General features: G+C 41.3%; 2 protein-coding genes across 23 annotated transcripts in view; one reads left to right on the forward strand and one right to left on the reverse strand.

Annotated features, from left to right (window-relative positions):
- RIC3 (RIC3 acetylcholine receptor chaperone) overlaps positions 1-18,974 on the forward strand; it is a 57,687-nt gene extending 38,713 nt beyond the window's left edge. For 7 of the 20 annotated variants that reach the window (XM_005578717.5, XM_074014418.1, XM_065528617.2 and 4 more), the window contains one exon: positions 13,942-16,548. In XM_005578717.5, the coding sequence (XP_005578774.3) occupies positions 13,942-14,381 (440 nt within the window). In that variant the 3' untranslated portion in view covers positions 14,382-16,548. Of the gene's footprint in view, positions 1-13,941; positions 16,549-17,675 lie in introns of those variants that run through there. The other 13 variants (XM_005578718.5, XM_065528615.2, XM_005578714.5 and 10 more) reach the window with 4 other exon arrangements.
- Positions 18,832-23,878, reverse strand: part of TUB (TUB bipartite transcription factor) — a 67,084-nt gene continuing 62,037 nt past the window's right edge. For all 3 annotated transcript variants that reach the window (XM_065528614.2, XM_065528613.2, XM_005578712.5), the window contains one exon: positions 18,832-23,403. In XM_065528614.2, the coding sequence (XP_065384686.1) occupies positions 23,270-23,403 (134 nt within the window). In that variant the 3' untranslated portion in view covers positions 18,832-23,269. The remainder of the gene's footprint in view (positions 23,404-23,878) is intronic.

A 23,878-nucleotide genomic window follows, 5' to 3' on the forward strand; every position in this document is an offset into this window, starting at 1 on the left:
CTGAGGCAGGAGAATGGCGTGAACCCAGGAGGCGGAGCTTGCAGTGAGCTGAGATCCGGCCACTGCACTCCAGCCTGGGCTACAGAGCGAGACTCCGTCTCAAAAAAAAAAAAAAAAGAAATATTTGCCTAACCCAAGGTTTGCCTAATTCCCATGTTTTCTAGAAATTTTACGGTTTTAGCTTTTACATTTAGGCCTGTGATCTATTTTGAGTTAACCTTTATAGATGGTCTGAGGTATCAGGACTGAGGTTTATTTTTTTCCATATCAAATACCCAATTGTTCAGCTTCTTTTGTTACGTTTAATTAGCTTGACATTTGCTTGAAAAACCAGTTGACCATGCATGTGCTTGTCTGTTCTGGGCTCTATTCTGTTCCATTGATCTGTATGTCTCTACTTGTACCAATAGCACATGGTCCTTATTACTGTGTCTTTATAGTAAGTCTTGGTTTTGGGTAGTTCAAGTTGTTCAGATTTTTTTTTCCAAAATTATTTTGGCTATTTCCTTCACTATTTCAGATAAATTTACAATTAGTTTGTCAGTTTTTATGAAAAAGCCTGATGGGATTTTGATTGGTACTGCTTTGAATCATTAAATCAATTTGGAAGAATCAATACAGTAACTATATTGAATCTTCTAGTTCATGAACATGTTATATCTCACCATTTTCGATCTTTTAAAAGTTCTCTCAGCAATGTATGGTAGTTTCCAAGGTATAGGTCTTGCATATGTGAGGGATACTGGTCTGTGATTTTCTTTTCCTGTAATGTCTTTGGTTTTGATTTCAGGGTAATCTTGGCCTCATAAAATGCATTGGGATGTGTTCCTTTTTCTGTTTTCTGGAAAAGTTTCTGTAGAGTTACTGTTATTTATGCCATACAAGTTATGTGGAATTCTCCAATGATATTATCTTGGTCTGGAGTTTTGTTTTCTTTTTTCTTTTCTATTCTTTTCTTTTCTTTCCTTCCTTTCTTTCTTTTTCCTTTTTCCTTTTTTTCTTTTCCTTTTTCTTTCTTTTCTTTCTTTTGTTTTTCTCTCTCCCTTTTTTTTTTCAGGGTCTTGCCCTGTTGCCCATGAACAGTGGCACATGATCATGGCTCACTGTTTGATCTCCTGGGCTCAAGCAACCCCCCAACCTCAGCTTCCTCAGTAGCTGGGCCTACAGGCATGCACCACCATGCCTGGCTAATTTTTCAATTTTTCAATTTTTTAAATTTAAAAAATTAGCCAGGCATGGTGGTGCATGCCTGTAGGCCCAGTTACTCATGCCTGGTCTTGTACTCCTGGTCTTAAGCAATCTTCTCGTCTTGGCCTCCCAAATGCTGGGATTATAGGTATGAGCCATTGTGCCCAGTTGACCTGGAGTTTTCTTTGTGGGAAGATGTCTATGAATTTAATGTATTTTATGGATATAGTGCTATTCAGGTCATTCACTTCTTGAGTGAACTTTGATACTTTGTATCTTTCAAGGAATTTACATAGTTCATCCATGTTGTCAACTTTGTTATTAGTATAAAGTTGTTCATAATATAGTCTAATTATCCATTTAATGTATGTAAGATCTGTAGAGATGCACTCTCTTCTATTCTTGATCCTGGTAATTTGTTTCTTTTCCTGATCAAGCTGCCCAGAGGTTTATCAACGTTGTTATCTTTTCAAAGAACTATATTTTGGTTTCTTTTCTTTTTTTTTTTTTTTTTTTGGTTTGTTTCTTATTTCATTGACTTGTGTTTCTTTCTTTCTGGTACTTTTGGTTTAATTTGCCTTTTTCTAATTTCTCAAGGTGGAAGCTTAGACCCATGACCTATATTTTTGGCCATTATTTTATTAATGATCTGTGTCTTTGTATCTCTCTTATTTCTTTCTGGCTCTCCAGTTGCATATATGTTTGATATTGCCCCACAGGTCATGTAAGTTCTGTTCACTGTTTTTCAGGGTTTTTTTTTCCTTACCATGCTTAGTTTTGAATAGTTTTTCCAGCTATGTCTTCAGGTTTATTTGTGTCTTCTTCTACTGTATCTAACCTACTGTTAATCTTATTCAGTGTTTTTAAATTTCAGATATTATCATTTCTAGAAGTTTCATTTGGGTCTTTTTTATATCTCATTTATTCATATTTTACTCTACTTTCTTAAACATATGAGGTATATCTGTAATAGCTTTCTTGACTGTTTTAATTGCTAATTTCATCATCCATGCCATTTCTGGGAATGTTTCTGTTGACTAATTATTCTCCTGGTAATGGGTCCTAATTTCTTTTTTTTTTTTTTTTTCCATACCTGGTAGGTTTTGATTTGATGATGGATATTACAAACTTTACATTGTTAGGTGCTGGATTTTGTTTTAGTGCTTTAAATAGTGTTGGATTTCATTAGGTTAGCAGTTAGGTTAGTAGAAAACAGTTGAATCCTTTAAGGCTTTAGCATTTTTTAGGTTGGGTCCAGAACAGCCTTTATTCTAGGGCTAATTTTTTAGTTATATGCTTATACCATAATTTGTCCATTCACCAGTTGAGGAACGTTTGGGTTGTTCCTGGCTTTGCACTCTTATGACTCAAGCCGCTATGAACTTTTGCATATGAGTCTTTGTGAATATTTATAGCAGGTTACTTTTAATAGCCAAGAACTGGAAACAACCTGAATGTCTTTTAGGAGGTGAATAAACTGTGGTATATAAATACTGTGGTATACACTCAGCAATAAAAAGGAATGAACTACATGTACAACAACCTAGATGAATTTCCGGAGCATTATGCTGAGTGTAGGGGGAAAAACTGATTCCCAAAGGTTACATACTATATGATTCCATTTATAATTGACATGGCAATATTATAGAAATAGAGAACTGATCAGTTGTTGCTAGGAGTTAAGACAGGAATAGGAGTAGGAAAGAGTGAGTGTGCCATGAAAGGGCGACATAAGGGATCCTTGTGGTGATGGAAAATGTTCTGTATACTGACTGTATCAATATTAATATCCTGGTGGTTATATTGTAGTATAGTTTTGCTAGATGTTGCCTTTGGGAGAAACTGGATAAAAGGTACATGAGATTTCTGTATTACTATTAGTATCATTTTTTAAAGGGATAGGGTCTTAACCATGTTGCCCATGCTGGGGCTCAGGCGATCCTCCCACCTCAGCCTCCTGAGTAGCTGGGACTCCAGGTGCATGCCACTGTGCCTGGCTTGTATTATTTCTTATATACTGCCGGTGAATCTGTAATTATCTAAAAATAAAAAAGGTTAATTTTTTTAAAGAGCAACACAAATTCTAAGGGAAAAGATTGTGTAACTTAAATACATAAAACTTTTACCTTCTGCAGATCAGAGAATATTACACAGTTTAAAGGACAAGAATAAACTGGAAAAATATTTATAACAAATATAATTGAAAAAAGTTATCTTTTTTTTTTTTTTTTTTGAGACAGAGGCTTGCTTTGTTGCCCAAGTTGGAGTGCTGTAGCTTGATATCTGCTCATTGCAATCTCTACCTCCTGAGTTCAAGTGATTCTTGTGCCTCAGCCTCCCAAATAGCTGGGACTACAGTCATGCGCCACCATGCCCAGCTAATTTTTTTGTTTTTAGTAGAGATGGGATTTCGCCATGTTGGCCAGACTGGTCTTGAACTCCTGGCCTCAAACGATCTGCCCACCACAACCTCCCAAAGTGCTGGGATTACAGATGTGAGTCACTGCATCTGGCCGATATCTTTAATATGTTAAAAAGTTCTTGAACTAATTTAGAAAACACTGATATCCTTACAGATAAGCAGTTCACAAAGAGAAAAAATGCAGCCAGCTATGAAACATATAAAAAAGTATTTTAATCTCACAAGTAATTAATGAAATGAAATTCAGTTTTTCCTCCAAATTGCAGTTTTCATTGTTCCCCCTCTACCTACCTTTTAGGTTTTGTTGAAAATATATGGAATTTTAACTACAAGTGATATTAATTTTTAAAGATACTAACCTTTTCTGTTTTAAGTGTCATTTCTTAACAGTAGCATTAAATTCCTAGGCCACATTATCAATACTTATTTTATGTTGATAATTCTTACAGATTTCATTGTTAACCACTGTCTCATATATAGCATCATTTTTCTTGAATTTAAATTTTGACTAAGTTTTGTATTTGTCAAGAATATCTTCATATTTCTTTCCCATATAGTATTGTGTACGGAGTACTTGGATATCTGTACATATTTTTCACCTGTACACAAACAAATTGTTTGGCTGCGTATAAAATCATTGATTATGCCACTTTCCCTAAAAAGTTAGAAAATATTGCTTCATTCTTTACTTTAATTTGATGTTGAAAATGAGAAATCTTATCCTGGTCTGCTCCTTTTTCTCAATAGGTTACCTGTTTTTAGTTAGCTAGCTTGCTTGTTTTCTGTCTGGAAATTTGTTTTTTCTTTCTTTTCTTTTTTTTAAAAATTATACTTTAAGTTCTAGGGTACATGTGTACAACGTGCAGGTTTGTTACATAGGTATACATGTTCCATGTTGGTTTGTTCCACCCATCAACTCGTCATTTACATTAGGTATTTCTCCTAATGCTATCCCTCTTCCAGCTCTCCATCCCGACAGGTCCCAGTGTCTGATGTTCTCCACCCTGTGTCCAAGTGATCTCATTATTCAGTTCCCACCTATGAGTGTTTGGTTTTCTGTCCTTGTGATAGTTTGCTAAGAATGCTGGTTTCCAGCGACATGAACTCATTCTTTTTTATGGCTGCATAGTATTCCATAGTGTATATATGCTACATTTCCTTAATCCAGTCTATCATTGATGGACATTTGGGTTGGTTCCAAGTCTTTGCTATTGTGAATAGTGCCGCAATAAATGTACGTGTGCATGTGTCTTTATAGTAGCATGATTTATAATCCTTTGGGTATATACCCAGTGATGGGATTGCTGGGTCAAATGGTAATTCTAGTTCTAGATCCTTGAGGAATCGCCACACTGTCTTCCACAATGGTTGAACTAATTTGCACTCCCACCAACAGTATAAAAGCGTTCCTGTTTCTCCACATCCTGCCCAGCATCTATTATTTCCTTACTTTTTAATGATTGCCATTCTAACTGGCGTGAGATAGTATCTCATTGTGGGTTTGATTTGCATTTCTCTGATGACCAGTGATAGCATTTTTTCATATATCTGTTGGCTGCATACGTGTCTTCTTTTGCGAAGTGTCTGTTCATATCCTTTGCCCACTTTTTGATGGGGTATTTTGTTTTTTCCTTGTAAATTTGAGATTTTTGTAGATTCTAGATATTAGCCCTTTATCAGATTGGTAGATTGCAAAAATTTTCTCCCATTCTGTAGGTTGCCTGTTAACTCGAATGGTAGTTTCTTTTGCTGTGCAGAAGCTCTTTAGTTTAATTAGATCCCATTTGCCAATTCTGGCTTTTGTTGCCATTGCTTTTGGTGTTTTAGTCATGAAGTCCTTGCCCATGCCTATGTCCTGAATGGTATTGCCTAGGTTTTCTTCTGGGGTTTTTATGGTTTTTGGTCTAACATTTAAGTCTTTAATCCATCTTGAATTAATTTTTGTATAAGGTGTAAGGAAGGGATCCAGTTTCAGCTTTCTACATATAGCTAGCCAGTTTTCCCAGCTCCATTTATTAAATAGGGAATCCTTTCCCCATTTCTCATTTTTGTCAGGTTTGTCAAAGATCAGATGGTTGTACATGTGTGGTGTTATTTCTGAGGCCTCTGTTCTGTTCCATTTGTCTATATATCTGTTTTTGTACCAGTACCAGGCTGTTTTGGTTACTATAGCCTTGTAGTATAGTTTCAAGTCAGGTAGCGTGATGCCTCCAGCTTTTAAAAATTCTGAATTTGGTCAGATAATCTGTGCATGTCTGAGTGTGTACGAATGTGTGGATTTTTCATAGTATTTTTGTCAAGCATTTAGTGAGTCCTTCCCATCGGAAGACTCAAGGCTTTCTTCAGCTAAAGGATATTTTCTTTTATAATCTCTTTAATTATTGCTCCCATTTACCCTATTTTGTTCTCTCGTTCTAGAAGTCCAGTAATTCTGAAATTGGATATTGTTGATAGTTTGCCATGCAGCTTATCTTTTTTCCTCATAATTTCCACTTCTTTATCATTTTATCTTTGTGCTGGGAGAATTCCTCAACTTGGACTTTTAATATATGAATTTGATTTTCAGCCGTGTCCATTTCAATCTGCTATTTTCTTTTTCTTTTCTTTTTTTTTTTTTTTTTGAGACAGAGTCTCGCTCTGTCTTCCAGGCTGGAGTGCAATGGCGCGATCTCAGCTCACTGCAACCTTTGCTGCCTGGGTTCAAGTGATTCTCTTGCTTCAGCCTCCTAAGTAGCTGAAACTACGGGTGCCCGCCACTACTCCCGGTTAATTTTTTTGTATTTTTAGTAGAGACAGGGTTTCGCCATGTTGGTCAGGCTGGTCTCGAACTCTTGACCTCAGGTGATCCAACTGCTTCAGTCTCCCAAAGTGTTAGGATTACAGAAGTGAGCCAATGCACCTCGCCCAATCTGCTATTTTCTTGCTGAGCATTAATTTTTTTTTTATTTACAATTATGGCTTTCTATTCAATAGCTCCTTTTTATTTCTTGTTTGCTCCCTTTTTAAATTGAAGCCTGGCTAGGTTTTATCAATGCAGTATCTTCTTGAATATTATTGGGAATATCAATCATAAATTGGTTGATATTAACTCCTATTTCCTGCACTATTTTATTAGAGACTATTGGCATAGTTTGTTTCGGTTAGTTTTGTTCCCTCATTTTGAACTGCTGGTTTTCTCATAGGAGCAGTGAATTTTTGTTGCTTGCTTATATTTTTAATGATGTTCTTTTTTTTTTTTTTTTTTTTTGAGACAGACTCTCGCTCTGTTGCGCCCAGGCTGGTGTGCAGTGGCGCGATCTTGGCTCACTGCAAGCTCTACCACCTGGGTTCATGCCATTCTCCTGCCTCAGCCTCCCAAGTAGCTGGGACTACAGGCTCCTGCCACCATGCCTGGCTAATTTTTTGTATTTTTAGTAGAGATGGGGCACTGTGTTAGCCAGGATGGTCTCAATCTCCTGACCTCATGATCCACCCGCCTCAGCCTCCCAAAGTGCTGGGATTACAGGTGTGAGCTACCGCGCCCGCCCTTAATGATGTTCTTGAGTAACCAGTAATGTTGGCTTACATAGGCTACCTCAGCAGTTTTATGAGTTATTATTTGATTTTCCTCGGGGGGCCTCTTCCTCTTTTAAAAAGAAAATTATTTATTTTAATGAATACATAAAATTATATATATCGATGTTTTGATATATGTATACACTGTGAAATGGCTAAATCAAGCTATTTAACATATGCATTACCTCACATACTTAAGGATTTTTGTGGTGAGAACACTTAAAATGTACTCTGTTAGCAATTTTCAAATATACAACATACTGTTATTAACTGTAGTCTGTACAATATATAATAGATCTCTTGGACTTACTTATTCCTCCTATCCAGCTGAAATTTTATGTCCTTTGACTAGCATTTCCCTGATCCCCCCAGCTTCGGATAACCACTATTTTATTTTCTTTATGATCTTGACTTTTTTACACTCCACATATAAGTGAAATCACGCTGTATCTGTCTTTGTGTGCCTGGCTTATTTCGGTTAACATAATGTCCTCCAGGTTCATCCATGTTGTCATAAATAACAGGATTTCCTTTTTGAAAGCTGAGTAGGCCAGGTGTGGTGGCTCACGCTTGTAATCCCAACACTTCGGGAGGCCGAGGCAGGTGGATCACTTGAGCCTAGGAGTTCAAGACCAACCTGGATAACACGGTGAAACCCTGTCTCCACAAAATACAAAAGATTGCTAGGCATGGTGGCATGTGCCTAGTCCCAGCTACTTGGGAGGCTGAGGTGGGAGGCTGAGATGAGTCCAAGAGGTGGAGATTGCAGTGAGCTGAGATTGTGCCACTGCACTCCAGCCTGGGTGACAGTGTGAGACCTTGTCTCAAAAAAAAAAAAAAAAAAACTGAGTAGTATTCTGTTGTGTATATGTGCCACATTTTCTTTATTCATCCATTCATGGATGTTCAGATTGGTGCTATAGTGTGGCTATTGTGAATACTGCTACAGTGAACATGGGAGTGCAGATATCTTTTTGAAGGACTGATTTCTTATCTTTTGGATATATATCCAGTAGTGGTATTGCTGGATCATATGATAGTTCTATTTTTAATTTGTTGAGGAGTCACTATACTGTTTTCCATACTGACTGTACTAGTTTACATTCCCAGCAATAGTATATAAGGGTTCCCTTTTCTCTACATCCTTGCCGACACTTATTATTGCCTTTTGTCTTTTTGATAATAGCCATTCTAACAGATGTGGTGATATTGTGGTTTAAATTTGCAATTCTTGAATGTTTAGTGATGTTGAGCACTTTCTCATATGCCTGTTGACTATTTTTAATGTCTTCTTTTGAGAAGTGTCTATTTATAAATTAGGTTTATAATAACCTATAAAAATAGGTTTTTGCCTATTTTTAAATTAGGTTTTCTTTTGCTATGGAGTTGAGTTCCTTATATATTTTATATATTAACCCATTATCAAATATATGGTTTGCAAATATTTTCTCCCATTACATAGATTGTCTCTTCACTCTGTTGTTTCCTTTGCTGTACAGAAGCTTTTTGCAGTAATCCCATTTGTCTATTTTCACCTTTGTTGCATGGGCTTTTGGTGTCATATCCAAAAATATCATTGTCCAGACCAATGTCATGGAGCTTTTTCCCTAGGTTTTCTTCTAGTAGTTTTACAGTTTCAAGTCTTAGGTTTAAGTCTTCAGTGCATTTTGAGTTGATTTTTGTAAACGTGAGGTGTGAGATGAGGGTCTGATTTCACTGTTTTCCATGTGGATATCCAGTTTCCCCAACACCATTTATTGAAGAGATTGTCCTTTGACCTTTTTGTGTTTGTCGTTTAACCTATGTGTATGTGTGTATGTTTTATTTTTTGGCATCTTTGTTTAAAAAAATTGACCGTAAATGTGTGGATTTATTTCTGGGCTTTCTATTCTGTTCCATGAGTCTGTATGTCTGTTTTTATGCCAGTAACATACTGTTTTGATTACTATAGCTTTGTAGTAGATTTGGGAATCAGGCACTGTGATGCCTCTGGCTTTGTTCTTTTTGTTCATGATTGCTTTGGCCATTTGGGGTCTTTTGTGGTTCCATATGAATTTTAGAATTGTTTATTCTATTTCTGTGAAAAATTGTCATTGAAATTTTGATAGGGATTGTATTGAATCTGTAGATTGCTTTGTATACTATGGACATTTTAGTAATATCAATTCTTCCAATCCATAAACAGGACATCTTTTCATTTTATTTGTGTCTTCTTCAGTTTCTTTCATCAAAATTTTATAGTTTTCAGTTCAGCCTCCCAAGTAGCTGGGATTACAGGCATGCACCACCACGCCCAGCTAATTTTGTATTTTCAGTAGAGGTGGGGTTTCACCTTGTTGGTCAGGCTGGTCTCGAACTCCTGACCTCAGATGATCCACTCACCCCAGCCTCCCAAAGTGCTGGGATTACAGGCGTGAGCCACTGCACCCAGCCTATACTTTCATATATATATTTGTGTTACTAAATAGTGTCCCTTGCTCTCTACTTGAAGAACACCCTTGAGCATTTCTTATAAGATAGATCTTGTGCGGATAAGCTCCTTCAACTTTTGTCTGGCAGAGTGTTTGTTTTTTCCTCATTTCTGAAGGAGAACTTTGCCAACTACAGTATTCTTGGTTGACCTTTTTTTTGTTTTGGTTTTCCATAAGCATTTTGAATATATTTTCCCACTCTTTTCTGGCCTTTAAGGTTTCTGCTGATAAATCTGTTAGAACTCCCTTATATGTGATCTACGTTTTTTCTTTTGCTGCTTCCAGCATCCTCTCTTTTATTTTTGATAGTCTGATTATAATACTTCTGGATATAGCCTTACTTGAGTTCAGTCTGATTGGAGACTTTTGACCTTCCTGTACCCAGATATTTATAACTTTCCCCAGATTTGTATAGTTTTCTGCTATTATTTCTTTAAACTTTCTATCCTTTTGTCTCTCTCTCCTCCTTCTTGAACTCCAGTTCCCATAAATCCCATAAGCTGCCCCATAAATCCCATAAGCTTTCTTTCTTTTCATTCTTTTTTTCTCACCCAACTGTATATTGTCAAATAATGTCTTTAGATTCAAAGGTTCATTCTTTTGCTCAGTTTCGCTGTCGATACTCTCTATTGCATTTTTCATTTCATTTCTCATATTTTTCAGCTGTAGAATTTCTATTTGATTTTTTATATATAATTTCAATCTCTTGTAAATTTATTTATTTATTTATTGTTTTCCTGGTTTCCTTTAATTGTTTCTCTATATTTTCTTGAAGTTCGCTGAGTTTCCTTAAAACAGTTATCTTGAATTCTTTGTTAGGCAATTCATGTTCATGTGTCTTTATTTCCTTTTTTTTTTTTTTGAGACGGAGTTTTGTCTTGTTGCCCAGGCTGGAGTGCAATGGCATAATCTCGGCTCACTGCAACCTCTGCCTCCTGGGTTCAAACAATTCTCCTGCCTCAGCCTCCAGAGTAGCTGGAATTACAGGCACCTGCCACCATGCCCGGCTAACTTTTTGTATTTTTAGTAGAGACAGGATTTCACCATGTTGGCCAGGTTGGTTTTGAACTCCTGACCTCAGGTGATCTACCTCTCTTGGCCTCCTAAAGTGCTGAGATTACAAGCGTGAGCCACCGCGCCCAGGCATATCTTCATTTCTTTAGGGTCTGTTCCTGGTGCTTTATTTTGTTCATTGGTGGCAACATGTTTCCCTGATTGTTCTTGATCCTCATGGCTATGCATTTGTGTCTGTGCATTTGAAGAAGCAGGGACTTATGCTGGTGAATGGTTTTTGCATACTGGCTTTGTCTGGAAAAGCCATTCACCAGTCAGCATGCCCAGAGATTCTGGATAGGCCATTTGGTGTGATCTGCAGGTGGCCTTGCTGCTAGCGTCCTTAGGCAGGGTGGCCTGGTGCTGAGTCCATGGGGTTGGGGTTGAATCCTGGATCCCTTGGGGTGTACCTGTTGATTAAATCCTCAGGCATGGGCCTGGAGCTCGTATCTTGTGCGGAGAGGCTATCCCAAAGCCTAGGTCCGCAAGGGCTGACCTGGGGCTGGACTGGGCCTTGAGCCTGGGACTTCAGAGATTGGCCAGATGCTAGAATGAACATGGTGCCTGGGTCCACTGAAATGGGCCTGGAGTCTGAGTCTGATGGATGTGTCTGGAGGCTAGGTCCATTAGGGCTAGCCTGGGTCCTGGGGCCACAGGCCCCAGCCTAGAACCTAGGTCCATAGGGGCAGTCCTGGGGTTCTGAGGGCCAGCCCAATGCTAGGGTCTACTGGGTTGGCCTAGACCCAGGGTCTGCTGGATTGTGGGAATGCAGGGGCCAACCTGAAAGTAGCGGGGGTCATAGAGACTAGCCTGGCACTGGGCAGGCCTGGAGTCTGTGTCTGCAGGTGCTGGCCTGGTAACTGAAGTTAGGGGTGCCAATTTGGCATTGGGGCTACATGGGCAGACCTGGCTCTGATTTTGTCTGGAACCTAGGGTGGGACTGGATTATGGGGCCATAGTTGCTGGCCTGATGCTTGGTAGGCCCGGAGTCTGTATCTGCAGGGGCCAGCATGGAGGCTGGGTTTGTGGGTACAGGCATTATGACTAGGGAGGCAGAGCTGGACTGAGGCCTGGTGTTGGGGTAGGCTGAGAGCCTGAGTCTGGGTGGCCTTCCCTCTTAAAGCAGATAGTCATGAAAATTCAAAGATAAGCTTTGTTCTAGGTGTGGGAAGGCAGGGACATGCCAGCAAATGGACTTCTTTTAAGCATTCAGTGGCTGGGAGCTGACTAGCAAGCAGCTTTTCCAGCTCCTGTCCTTGACCATGGAGGCTGAGGGTCTTGTGTAGCTAAGCTCCACTTTACCTAGCATTCCATCCACAGTAAGTTGAGCCTTGGAATAAAGACTGCATTGGCAAAATTCTTAACATACTACTGTGAGTGCTGGTGAGGGTGTGATAAGATGGACAGTCTTTATATCACTGGTAAGATTGAAAATTTATACCACTCTTCTGGAAAGGAATTTGGCAGAGTATAGAAAAGACTTTTAAAATGTCCATTCCCTTTGGTCTAGTTTTCATATTTATAGAAATCTATCTTAAAGAATTAAGGAAGTGGACATAGACTTACATTAAGAGATCTTAACTTGTATACTACTTATAATAGGGGAAAATTGGAAAGAATCTAAATGTCCTAGAAAAGAGGACTAGTAAATCATGTCAGTTATGTAGCTATATGATGAGGTGTTTTGCAGCCAGCTTTCAAATGCCTAATGACATGGAGAGATGCTCATGATATAATGTTGAATTGAAAAACATCAGGATATAACCTTTTATGCACAAATATGATCCTTCTTTTTAAAAAAAGGGAAAAAAAATACATGTTGGCTGGGCGCAGTAGCTCATGCCTGTAATCCCAACACTTTGGGAGACCGAGGTAGGTGGATCACCTGAGGTCAGGAGTTTGAGACCAGCCTGGCCAACGTGGTGAAACCCCGTCTCTACTAAAAATACAAAAAATTAGCCAGGTGTGGTGGAATGCACCTGTAGTCTCAGCTACTCAGCAGGCTGAGGCAGGAGAATCACTTGAACCATGGACGTGGAGGTTGCAGTGAACCGAGATTGCACCACTGCATTCCAGCCTGGGCAGGTCTCAGAGCGAGACTCCGCCTCAAAAGAAAGAAAGAAAAGAAAAGACATGTTTTATATGGTTAAAAGGCCAGAAAAAAGCAAATTATTATGAGTGATGATATGGGTGATTTGTGTTTTCTTTTTTAAATTAGCCTGTATGTTTTCCAAGTTTTCTACAAATGAGTCTGTATGATTTTTATAGTCAGAAAAAGCAGTGAATGTAGAAATGTCTCCACACACCCTACATTGCACCAAAAAAGACTTATTTGTCACAGTTTGTAGGCACAAAGTGGTTTACGTTAGGGTTGAATTTGCCAATTATCATAATGGGCAAATGGGTTCTGAATCCTCCAGCTTTCTGCACTGTATCGTGATCACTGCCGCTGGTGCCAGTACTGGTGTGTGAGCTCCAGCACGGCCCATCTGCTGCTCAGGCTTGCTTGGCTGACACAGATTTATTTCATTTCGTTTGGTAATTTGGCAACAGTTTCTCTTTTCTCATTATCCTAGCTGGGATTCAGTACCAGTGTTATTCATTTTGTTTACCAGTTTGTTGTTTTCTTTTGTTCCATTTTGTGAAGATGAAGAAGCCAACAACAGGAATTCTGTCTTCCAAAAATGCAGTGCTTGTCCTTCGGGATCTTGGGCATGTCTTGCTAAAGTGCTCTCTATTTTTGACACTTGCAAGCTATTTCAATTGTTTTGATAAATAGAAAGTTTCATGGGGTATTTTTCAAAGAGCTTAGCATTCCTTTCCTCTCCCCCCTTCACCAAGGAAGATTTGGAAATTGTTCCAAATAGAAATTATAAACATTAGCCTGGAGCCGTGCTCTGATATTTGATGCCCTTTTTTTTTTTTTTTTTAAAACTAAAGGCTCACGTTGTTTGTTTAATCTTCATCAGTACTGCAAAAACACGTGGTATAAGACTTAACTCTGCCCCAAGCACCCTACACATAAGAAGGGATTTTCATCTGAATTGGTTTGTATTTCAGAGCATTGGGATAGTCAGCCAGATTGCTAAGAATTTGCTCAAGTGAAACTTTAGAACTATTGGAATCTTAAGAGATGTCTTCAGTGGATCTATTAGGATAAGATGGCTGCTGCCTGAGAATCCTCTTTGAACCTGACACAATTTTTTTTGAGGAGACATTCTTTGTAATACTTTGTGCTACTTTTCTCTCTAGGTTACCCTGAAGAGACTTACCCAATTTATGACCTTTCAGAGTGTATCAAGCGTAGGCAAGAAACAATTTTGGTGGATTACCCTGACCCAAAAGAGCTTTCTGCTGAAGAAACAGCTGAGAGAATGGGAGTGATAGAAGAGGAAGAATCAGATCATTTGGGTTGGGAAAGTCTGCCCACTGACCCCAGAGCCCAGGAAGATAATTCTGTCACCTCGTGTGATCCAAAGCCAAAAACATGTTCCTGCTGTTTTCATGAAGACGAGGATCCTGCTGTCTTGGCAGAGAATGCTGGATTCAATGCAGATAGCTACCTTGAGCAAGAGGAAACCACTAAAGAAGAGTGGTCCCAAGACTTTAGAGATGAAGGGTTGGGCATCAACATCGATAAAGCATATACAGGCAGCATGCTGAGGAAGCGTAACCCCCAGGGTTTAGAGTGAAAACAGCCAGTCTGAAGTATCCATTACTCAAGTCCCAAGGTGACCTTTCTCTCCTCAGATTTCCTTCTTGGCCCTGTGCCCTGTACTTTCTTCACTGTGTTCAAGTGTCATAGCTATCAGGCCACTATCATGGATATCATGTATCCTTCCTGGTGCTCACACACCTGTCACCTTGTAAAACATGGACATTAGTGTGAACACAGGACAGCTTTGCTCTTTCTCTTCCTGCCTTTCCCCTATCAGAGAAGTTGATCCATTAAGTAATTATGTTTGGTCTATTGTAGTTACAGATGGAACCACTCAGGGGCAAAGGTCTGACTCTTCCTGGTAGGTGTAACAGATAGTTCACCTGTGAACGAACATCAGCTTACAGATGATGAGGACTTAAGGTTGCAAGAATGAAGATTTCAGACTCCAAGATGCCTTATTCTTTGGGCCTTGAGCAGGTTAGTAGTCCCCTGGGGAAAAGAGAACATTTTATTTGTGGGGCTGGGCCCAGAGCAGGGTAAGACTGCTCTCTGAGCTGAAGCCTCTTCCTTGCAGTGAGGGTATTCCTAGGAACATTGATGCTGCCTCAAACGTCCTCTTTTCTCCAGAGTAGGGAAGACTCCCACTGATCTGAGAATGAGCCCAGAGGCTTGTTTGGGGACTGTTTTACTCTGATACTGCCTGGATATCTAGCTTCCTTTACCCCTGTTCTGCTTAACAGAACTGCCAAGCCCAGAAGTACCTTTGCACTCCTGGTTTTCAGTGGACAGAGGAAGCTTTAGATAAAGACTTTAGACCCTGCCTTGCAGAGACAAGACTTGAGGCCATTGAAGCTGTAGGAAGGCCTGCCCAGGGATGGTCCTGCCATGAGGAGGCTGCAGCCCTATAAGAGGGCTCAAGATTGTGAATTCTGCTCCTGCCATGAGGAGCTCAGAAGGCCAGGAAGCCAGCAACTGGGGAGAGAATCTGTGCGCTTATGGACAGTCCTTACCTAAAGCTCTTTCTGAATGTTGCACCCTTTGAGAAATTTGTTCTCAAAAGCACATAAATTGAAACAGAAATGAGAACTGATCTTGTATACAAAGTGCCAACTCAACAGGGAAGTTGGAGTATGTCTGTTGCAGAGAACCAATGTAGCAGCGCCCAGGGGTAGAGACCATATGTTCCATACTCAGATATTTGGGTTTTTTGAGAGAGCTGGGGAGTGTCGCAACTAGATTAGGCCTGGGAGATTTTGACCAAACTAAAGGCCTTTTCTCCTTACTGCATCTGACACATGTCTTGAGACAAGATAGTACCCGTGAATTACATCATGAAGTATGTGTGAATTCAGTTTACATGTAAGACCTGAGAGTTTGAAGAGGGCACATTCCCAAAGACATTCCCAGTCATGAAATGTAGAAGACTGGAAAATTAAGAAATTATGTAAAGGTAGATATGGCTTTTAGAGTTACATTATGCTTGGCATGAATAAGATGCCGGGAAAATAGTTTAAAATCATACATCAGCATACAGACTGCTGTTAGAAGGTATGGGATCATAGTAAGATAATCTGTCAGCTACTACTAGGCATTTATTGTTAATTGAGTTACAGAGAAAAGTCATTCAAGACTGAATTTATGAAAGTATATTGCATCTATCTCTGTGTAGAACATTTGCTTCACATTGTAAAGAATGCAGTTTAAAATGTATTGAATGCAATCTAGATGTACACTAAAGGTGAAGAATAACAGGTGCTCTTTACTGTTTTGATAAATTGTTTTCTGTTATTTCCCTTCGTTTACTATGAGGGGTTGATTTATGAGGAGAGCTCTGGGTTCCTTGCTCAGATTTCCTTTTTGCCCTAGGATATGATTCCCTTATTAGAGATAAATACTTCTGTTTTCTTCTAGCTAATTCATTCATTTAGCAGTCAGTTGCTCAGTGCTAGGTACTAGGAACAGAGGCTCAATTTCTGCTCTCAAAAAACTCAATATAATGAGAGAGAGCCTGACAGATAAAATGAACTATGACTCTATAAGAGGGCTCAAGATTGTGAATTCTGCAGGCAGAGAAACATGAGCCATGGTCTGTCCCTGCATTTTCTAGCTGTGGAATCTTGGATCGGCTCCTTAACTGGTCTGAGCTTTGGCTTCAGGGTAATAAAGGGAAGAGTATTAAAAGTTCTGGTTAAATGAAATCAGTGTGTGTGTGTGTGTAAAACAGCATTGGTTCTAGCTCATACATGATAACCACTCATTAAGTGGTAATTATGTTTTTATTATAAGGGCTATGTTATAATTCAGACATGGGCCCAAAACTACAAGAAAGAGAAATTGTTTTTGCCAAAGTATTTCCAAGACACTTCAGTTTCTTGGGAGGTGGGCCTTGAGGCATGCTAAGAACTTCTTCAGGTGGGCAAAGAAGAGAGGACATTCTTGGCAGAAGGAGATGTTGAAAAAAGCAGTAGGTGTGAAAATACATGGATGTTCAAGTATTTTGATGAGGCTGTTATGTAAAGTGTTGTTAGTCTTTGGGGAAAATTGGCTTATGGAAATTCCTGCCAGAAGTACTAAGCCCTTATGGTAGTTCTTCCTGCCCTAGCTCTTGGTTGGTTTATATATAAGGAATATATTTGTGTATGTATATATCAGACATTTGGATGTACCTTTCAGTTATTTAGAATTCAGACAATTCTTTTTGGATTTTCCAGAATTATTTTATCCTTCAGGGATGATAGTTATGTGTGTATACAACCCAGGATGACAAAATCATGGGACTGGTTTTTGTTGCCAGGGCTGCTGTTTCTTTTCTTGCGGTCTTCATTTCTCACAACAAGGGGGCTGGGAACTTGATCAGTCCCCTGGCCTTTGGGCAGTGTGGCAGAGTACACAAGTCATACCTCTATGGACAGTTAGCCCACAAAACAACTGCATAATCTGGGATCATTCTTGATAAATCAGGTGGGTAGTGCAGCCAGGAGATCCTCTTTCCTGGTCACAACGGGAGCACAAAGAAACCATTTCATTATCTCCATGACTAGCTCCAGAAGCTGAGCCCAGGGAGGTGTGCTGAGGAGTGGAGGTGTATTTGGCCTGTAGAAGCAGTGGCCTTTGAGAACCATACTCTGCACCTTATATGGCTTGGGTGATCAAATAACTTATGGTCCAAATGCAAACACCTTGGAAAAAGGGAGCTTTAATGTAATTATGCCAAGGTGATAGGCATAAACTAAGACTATCCTGGACATAGGGCCACCTCTGTCTATAGCCATCTAAGATTTTTCAACCTGCTGACTAAACAAACAAAACCCTCTTTCCTTTTTAGAATATCCTGTATATGCTATTTCCCACCAGGGGCAGAGGCAGAGGCCACAGGAGATAGGCCGTGGTTCAGGTAGGAAATGCCCTTGGTCACCTCAGAACTCTAGATCTGGGGGAATAAACAAACCTTATTTATTACCCTACTCTCAAAGTTCTCTTCAATCTGGACTATTTGTGTTCCAAAGAAACATTTAATACTTTAGCTATTCAGCAATACTGAGAAAAAAACATGAATACATTTATGACTTTGCCTTGACCATTGACTTTTCTAAAATGTGCTTCCTGTTCATTTCCCTTTTTTTATACAAAGAAAATAGGCCAAATTTCTCCTCTTAGGTCATTCCTTAACCTCTCAGAGAACCAGTTTCCCCATGAATTGGGAAATGCTCTCTTTACAGGGCTGTTTGGATTGAATAAGATGCTGTTTATAAAATGTCTGTGCCAGGGCAAAGCATATGGTAGGTGCTTGGTGACAGCATGATCACCGTCACCACCAAGTCCAGTGTTGCTGAGATGTCACACTTGACACCCTCTAAGGCTACCCTGACTGCCTGGAGTGGCACAGGGCCCTTCTGCAGTCTCTGGGTGCCTTTAGTTATAACCTCCTCTCTGGGTCAGACCATTAGCTTTCATGTCTGCTTCTAGCTACCACTATAGCCTCCCTTCCTTTTTGGTTTCAAATCTGTCAAATCTGCCACAGCTGCCCTGCAACAAAAAAGATTCCTAAGCATGTCTAAGTCCTGTTTAAATGGGTTAGGGTCCAAGCAAGCCCAGAGAAATCAAGTGCTTGGGTCTTTTGTACCTTTTTCATCTCTACGGCCCTGTTCTCTTCTAAAGGCCAGGCCCACAGGGGATACTGAGGAACCACCAGCCCCTTCAGGTGGCACAGCAGACCCTGAAGAGAACTGCTCTAACTTAAGAACCTTCTGACTTCACCATTTTTCCAGTCTCTGGGTGTGGTTCTGATGAACCTTAAACTTGAAAGGGACAGCCAGAGGGAGGACAGTGTTGACCTGCATGTCATTGGTGAGGTTATGACCTCTTTGCTATTACCACCTACTTACCCACCTGAGGCTCCTAGGAAACAATGAATGAAAGGTACAGAAAAAAGGAAGTAAACAGGGCTTTTTTCCCCCTTTTATGAAAAAAGTACACGAAAATGTTGAAACAATTCAAGTTTAATTTGTTGATATATGTCTGTACTTAGACAAACACTAAATTCTACAACATACGTAATGTCAACATGGGAAAATACCAAGTTTGTCATTGCACATACCAATAAATAAATACATTTGCTCCAGAATACCAAAGAAGTTTATTCAAAAAGTCACTTAATAAAAGCACAGTTTTGTAAATTTGTCTAAAACTCCAGATAATCTTGAACAAAAATAAATGTCTGACCACTCCAAAATAGGAAAAGACAACTTGTGCAAATAGACACACACATTCTAGGCATTGTGAAAACTGGCTGTGTTCCCAGCAAGAGATCGTGCACCCTCCTGACCAAGCAGTCAGGTTTCCCTTTCCTAGCCATTCTAAGTTGCCTTCTAAGAAAATCTGGATCTCAGCCTCATCTCCAGCTTTGCCTGGACCTTGCTAGGGGGAGGGAGGGACAGGAGCACAGAGGAGAGGGATGTGATGTCTTAGGAAAGAAAAAAAGGCACAGTAATGAGCTATAAAGGTAGTGATGAAAGCAAGGAGTAACTTTCATTCACCCCGAATCCTACAGCAAGCTTTGACAATGTAACATCTTCATCTTGTGGTTTAGGAAAATGGACCTAGAGAGATTACATGGTTTGCTCAAAATCACATAGCTACTCAGTGCAGTAGTGCTTTCTATAAGACCAACTTGCCTTTTCAAACTTGGTTGGAAATTTTAAAAACCAAACCTGTCATAATGTCTGTTCTGCCCCTCCCAACTGTATCCTGAGATGACAGAAAATTCCAGGTGGCCATAAACTCAAACAAGAGCCCAGCCCTTGGCTTATTACTGGTGGCTACTACAAGCCTACACACCAGAGCCCAGAAGTCCCAACTCTGGGCCCTGACTGCAGATCATTCAGGTCCCAGTAACAGTGAAAGCAGACTCATTCAGCTATCTGGAGAAGTGTAATCTGAGGGCCACTTGGCATCCTGGGTTGACACAGGGATGCTGCAGCTGGGGTAAGGAATTAGAGAAGGGAAGGCCAGTGTTACTGCAGTAGGAGAAAACCAGGAAGTCCATCTAGGAGATGGAATTTGTGCTTTCATAACAGAGCCATAGAAATGGCTATCTCAGTATCTCCCCTCACTGCAGACTCCATTGTAAGCAAAGCATGGACCTTTTTCTTTCAAATCAACCCTGTCACTTGTTAAATTTAGAACTACCTCTAAATGCTAAGTTTATTTAAGAGGTAAATGTCCTGCAGGCTCCAAAAGTTCTCTTACAGCTTCTGACTATCACAGTCCTGTCTTCCAACACCTGTCTTCGCCATAGGTCTGGACCTTATGTGCTTCCTCTGAACTAGTGTCGTGATTTTTAAGGCACATTCACTAGAATATGTTCAATTTCAAACAAAAGCATACGTGCAACATACCAATTTCTTCAGGCAATGCAGAGTGGGAACTGAAAAGCTAACAACATTCTTGGATGGTGTCCTCTCACTCAGAACCCTGAGAGAAAAAGCTGGTATTTTCCCAGGTATACCTTCTGTTCAAAGAGCATGAAATGAATGGACAGAATCCACAGGCGATCATAACATCCTTATTCCTTTCCTACTCATTCTCAGGAATATAATCACAATTAAGGAACCTCAGTTGATTGCTGATTGCCCTTTTCCCCAAATATACACAGAGACACGCAGACACACACATACACAGACCGACACAGAGCACCTTGGAGCCAGAAGGAAAGAAAAGCTAGACTTGGAGAAGAGTTGGGAAAGTGAACTTCACCACTCTCCAGAATTGTTCTGGGGCAGAGGGTGTAGAGTTTTCAGGTGTGGTCCCAGGAGCGGTTACAGAGAAGCTGCCTAAACTCCCAGCTGCCCAATACCATTAGGGACTGCTCATTCTGTCATTAATTCCCTGCCTAATCAAGGACCATCCATCCAGCGAGAGGGTATGAAGGGCAAGAACTCTTACTGTGGGAGAGGCTGAACCCAGGTGGTTTCCAGGGGTGCCAACAGCTTTATGAGTCCATGCGTCCATAGCCCCAGGGCCAGTATTCAAGGAAAACCAGCATCACCAGGAGTGCACTCAGCTGCTGAGGCTTGTCACTCAATGCCTGACAGAGCTTTGTGGCTGAGGTTACCCTTCTCCACACTCAGACTAGAAAGCTCAGCCCATGTTTCCTGACCCCACCAAAAGATCTAGCCAACTCCCTCTTCTGTGTGTTACAGGAGAAAGAAGAGGCCAAGAGTTTTCCTTTGTGCTTCTGATTTTTCCACTACCGCCAGGGTCTCTGTCTTACCAGAACTCAGAACCAGCCTGTTTTATCTTAAAATCATAGATCCAGAGAAATAGCTTGACCTGACATTAGAGGTGATGTAGTTTCCATCATCTCAAATGTCACCACATTTCTTCTCCTTAAAGGCAGGGAAGGAAGGGCTAAACTGGAACTATAGAAAGGAGGATGGCACCATGATAACTCGCCAGCCCTGGCACAGAAAGTTCTAGTGCCCTCTAGAAACTGGACCATGTTGCAAAAGCTAATCCTTGGAGGGGCTTCTCACAGAGATGTACGGCCGAGGTCTGGGCAGATCCTGCTAGAACAGGTATGCCTTGCTTTAAGCATTCAAAATACGAAAATCTACATTACAAAGAAATGAGAGCATATTACTTCTACTTAAGTCAAAACAAGTCCTTCACCTACAAAGCCTAACATGTTTAAAATACAACTTATATTTTAAAAAATTTCTACTTTGCTTTTCGAAACATATCTACTCTAAAGCAAGGTACAATCCCTGCTTGCTTCCCACGGATTTCAGATCTCTATCTGGGCAAGAAGCTTCCACCAGAGTAAATGACAAATGAGCAAGAGCTTGAGCTTAGAGTTCCCAAGCCTGCCAGGTGGATGGTGCCATCCAAGGAGAAATAGCGGCAGTGGAGGGAATTATCAGGCTCAGCCCCAGAACCTTTATGCACTCTCACCTAGACCAAAAAGTGTGCGGCAGCCTTACTAAGGCCTGCCTACTGCTGAGTAGCCCTCAAAGAGGGGCCAGACACAGGCCAGTCCTGGATCATACTCACATGCAAAAAGCCAGACAACTTTCAACAGCAAACTTCCTGATTTCCTACTGGAATGGTTTCAATCTTATGTATCAACTTTGTTGTTTCTAAGTCTCTGGAATCGGGGGGAGTGAGGAGGACATGCAGAATGGGCCCCAGGAGGCCAGAGATACTAGTTTCTTGGGGGACAATAGGAACAAAGAAATCAAGAGAACTTGAAGTTCTTAATGCTGCCATTAACCAGCTGGGTGACCTAGGGCAAGCCCCGTTTTCTGTGATTCACCTAAAGCAACAAGGTTGTACTAGATCCCTAAGGGTCCTGCCACCGCTGATCTCTTGTGGTTCTAAAATATTGCCTGACAGCAGTGAGAGAGTTGGGTCCAGAGAGCGAGAGAAAGAGAGAGAGAAAGAGAGAGAATTCTTTAAGGAGCATGCCATGGCCTGAGAATGGTTCTCTGGCAGCAGGATCCCCAGGCATGCTTAGCTGTGTGCAGTCAGCTGGTGACCTGGACCCCATCTGTATTTCCTGGGGGTCGTGCTGGGCTGCTCAGCAGAGAGCTCCTGGGGCAGCTGAGAGAACTCCCAGAACAACCCTGATCCAGGGACCCTGTTCATGCAGTTCTGCATGCTGAGCCTGTGTCCTGCAGGCCCCTCCACTAAGACAGCCCTGTCAATTGGGTTCCTACTGCCTCTGTGAGACACAGCAAACCTGGAGAAATCAAATGCGCTAGAACCCTAGCCACCAGCTGATTCCCACAGCCACTGCGAGCCAGGCACCTGCAATCCTGACAGGGTCCTGCCACTTACTTGTCCCCACCATCCTCCCAACTTCTCTCAGGGTTGGGTGAGGCCTTCTTTAGTTGAAGGCCTTTCTGCAGTTGTTTAAGGGCCAGGCTCGGCCACCAAGCCCTGTGCTACATAAAGTTGACGTGGCCTTCATACATACACACACTCACTGTGCCCCTACCTGCTGAAGTACCCGATGCCATCTGACTCCTTGCCTGAGCGGATGACTGGGCCACAGCAGCCCTGCATTGTGCTTCCTCTCCCTCTAATGCCTCTTCTGGCCTTCCCAGCTGAAGAGGTTCTTCAGCTTGGTAACCACGACTACGACACACTACTACCCCAAGGGTGGGAGTGTGTGATCTCGGGGCACGAAAGAATTATTTTCATCCCTTCACACCCACCCACCCGCTCTCCACTACTCCCCTGCCTCAGCAGTAGAGGCAAAGGAGCCAGTTCCTGGCTGGCTGGGCCAGGGAGCCCACTGAAGGCCAAAGCTTCATCTGGCAGAAGGCCTATATACAGAGGGTAGGCAGGGCTGTCTCCACAGGCAGGCAGGCAAGCTCCGCTCCAGGCTGGGCAACCCCAAAGGGCACGAAGAGGCCTCTACTCACACGCCAGCTTGCTGTCGAAGCTGGACAGGGCAATGGCAAAGGCCTGCAGTGCACACAGCGGGTAGTTGTAATCCATGGTGAACACATCCTCTGCTACCCGGCCAAACTGCATCACGATGTAGTCCGCTGGGGCCAAGCACAGGCACAGACAGAGAAAAGGACAGGGCAGGAATGGTAGAGCCAGGGAAGGATAGACAGACACCCAAACCACATGAGGGAAGAAAAAGTGAGAAGCGGAGATGCCAGGGGAATCACAAAGGAAGTAAAACAAAGGCCAATTGGGAGAAGTGGCAGCAAAGAGGTAGCAGATGGCAAAGAAGAAAGTAAGATGCATGTGAACACCAGGGGACAGAGAAGAGGAAAAGTCCTTTTAAGGGGTGTTCCCATGCCTGAGACTCTGCTGAATACACAGAATCTAGGACCAGGGCTGCAAAGACCGTTCTTCCAGGACCTCCCAGTCATTAGGGTTAGAAAGTTCCATACATCCAACCTAAGCTGTATAGCTCACATTCTTAAACTCTAGCCAGTGTAGGCAGTGGTAGGTGGGCTGAACCCTATGCTAAGGGCCTTGGGTATCCTACGGACCATAATGAGTAGGGAC

This window comes from Macaca fascicularis, chromosome 14 (genome assembly GCF_037993035.2).
Source record: "Macaca fascicularis isolate 582-1 chromosome 14, T2T-MFA8v1.1".
Classification (NCBI taxonomy): Eukaryota; Metazoa; Chordata; class Mammalia; order Primates; family Cercopithecidae; genus Macaca; species Macaca fascicularis.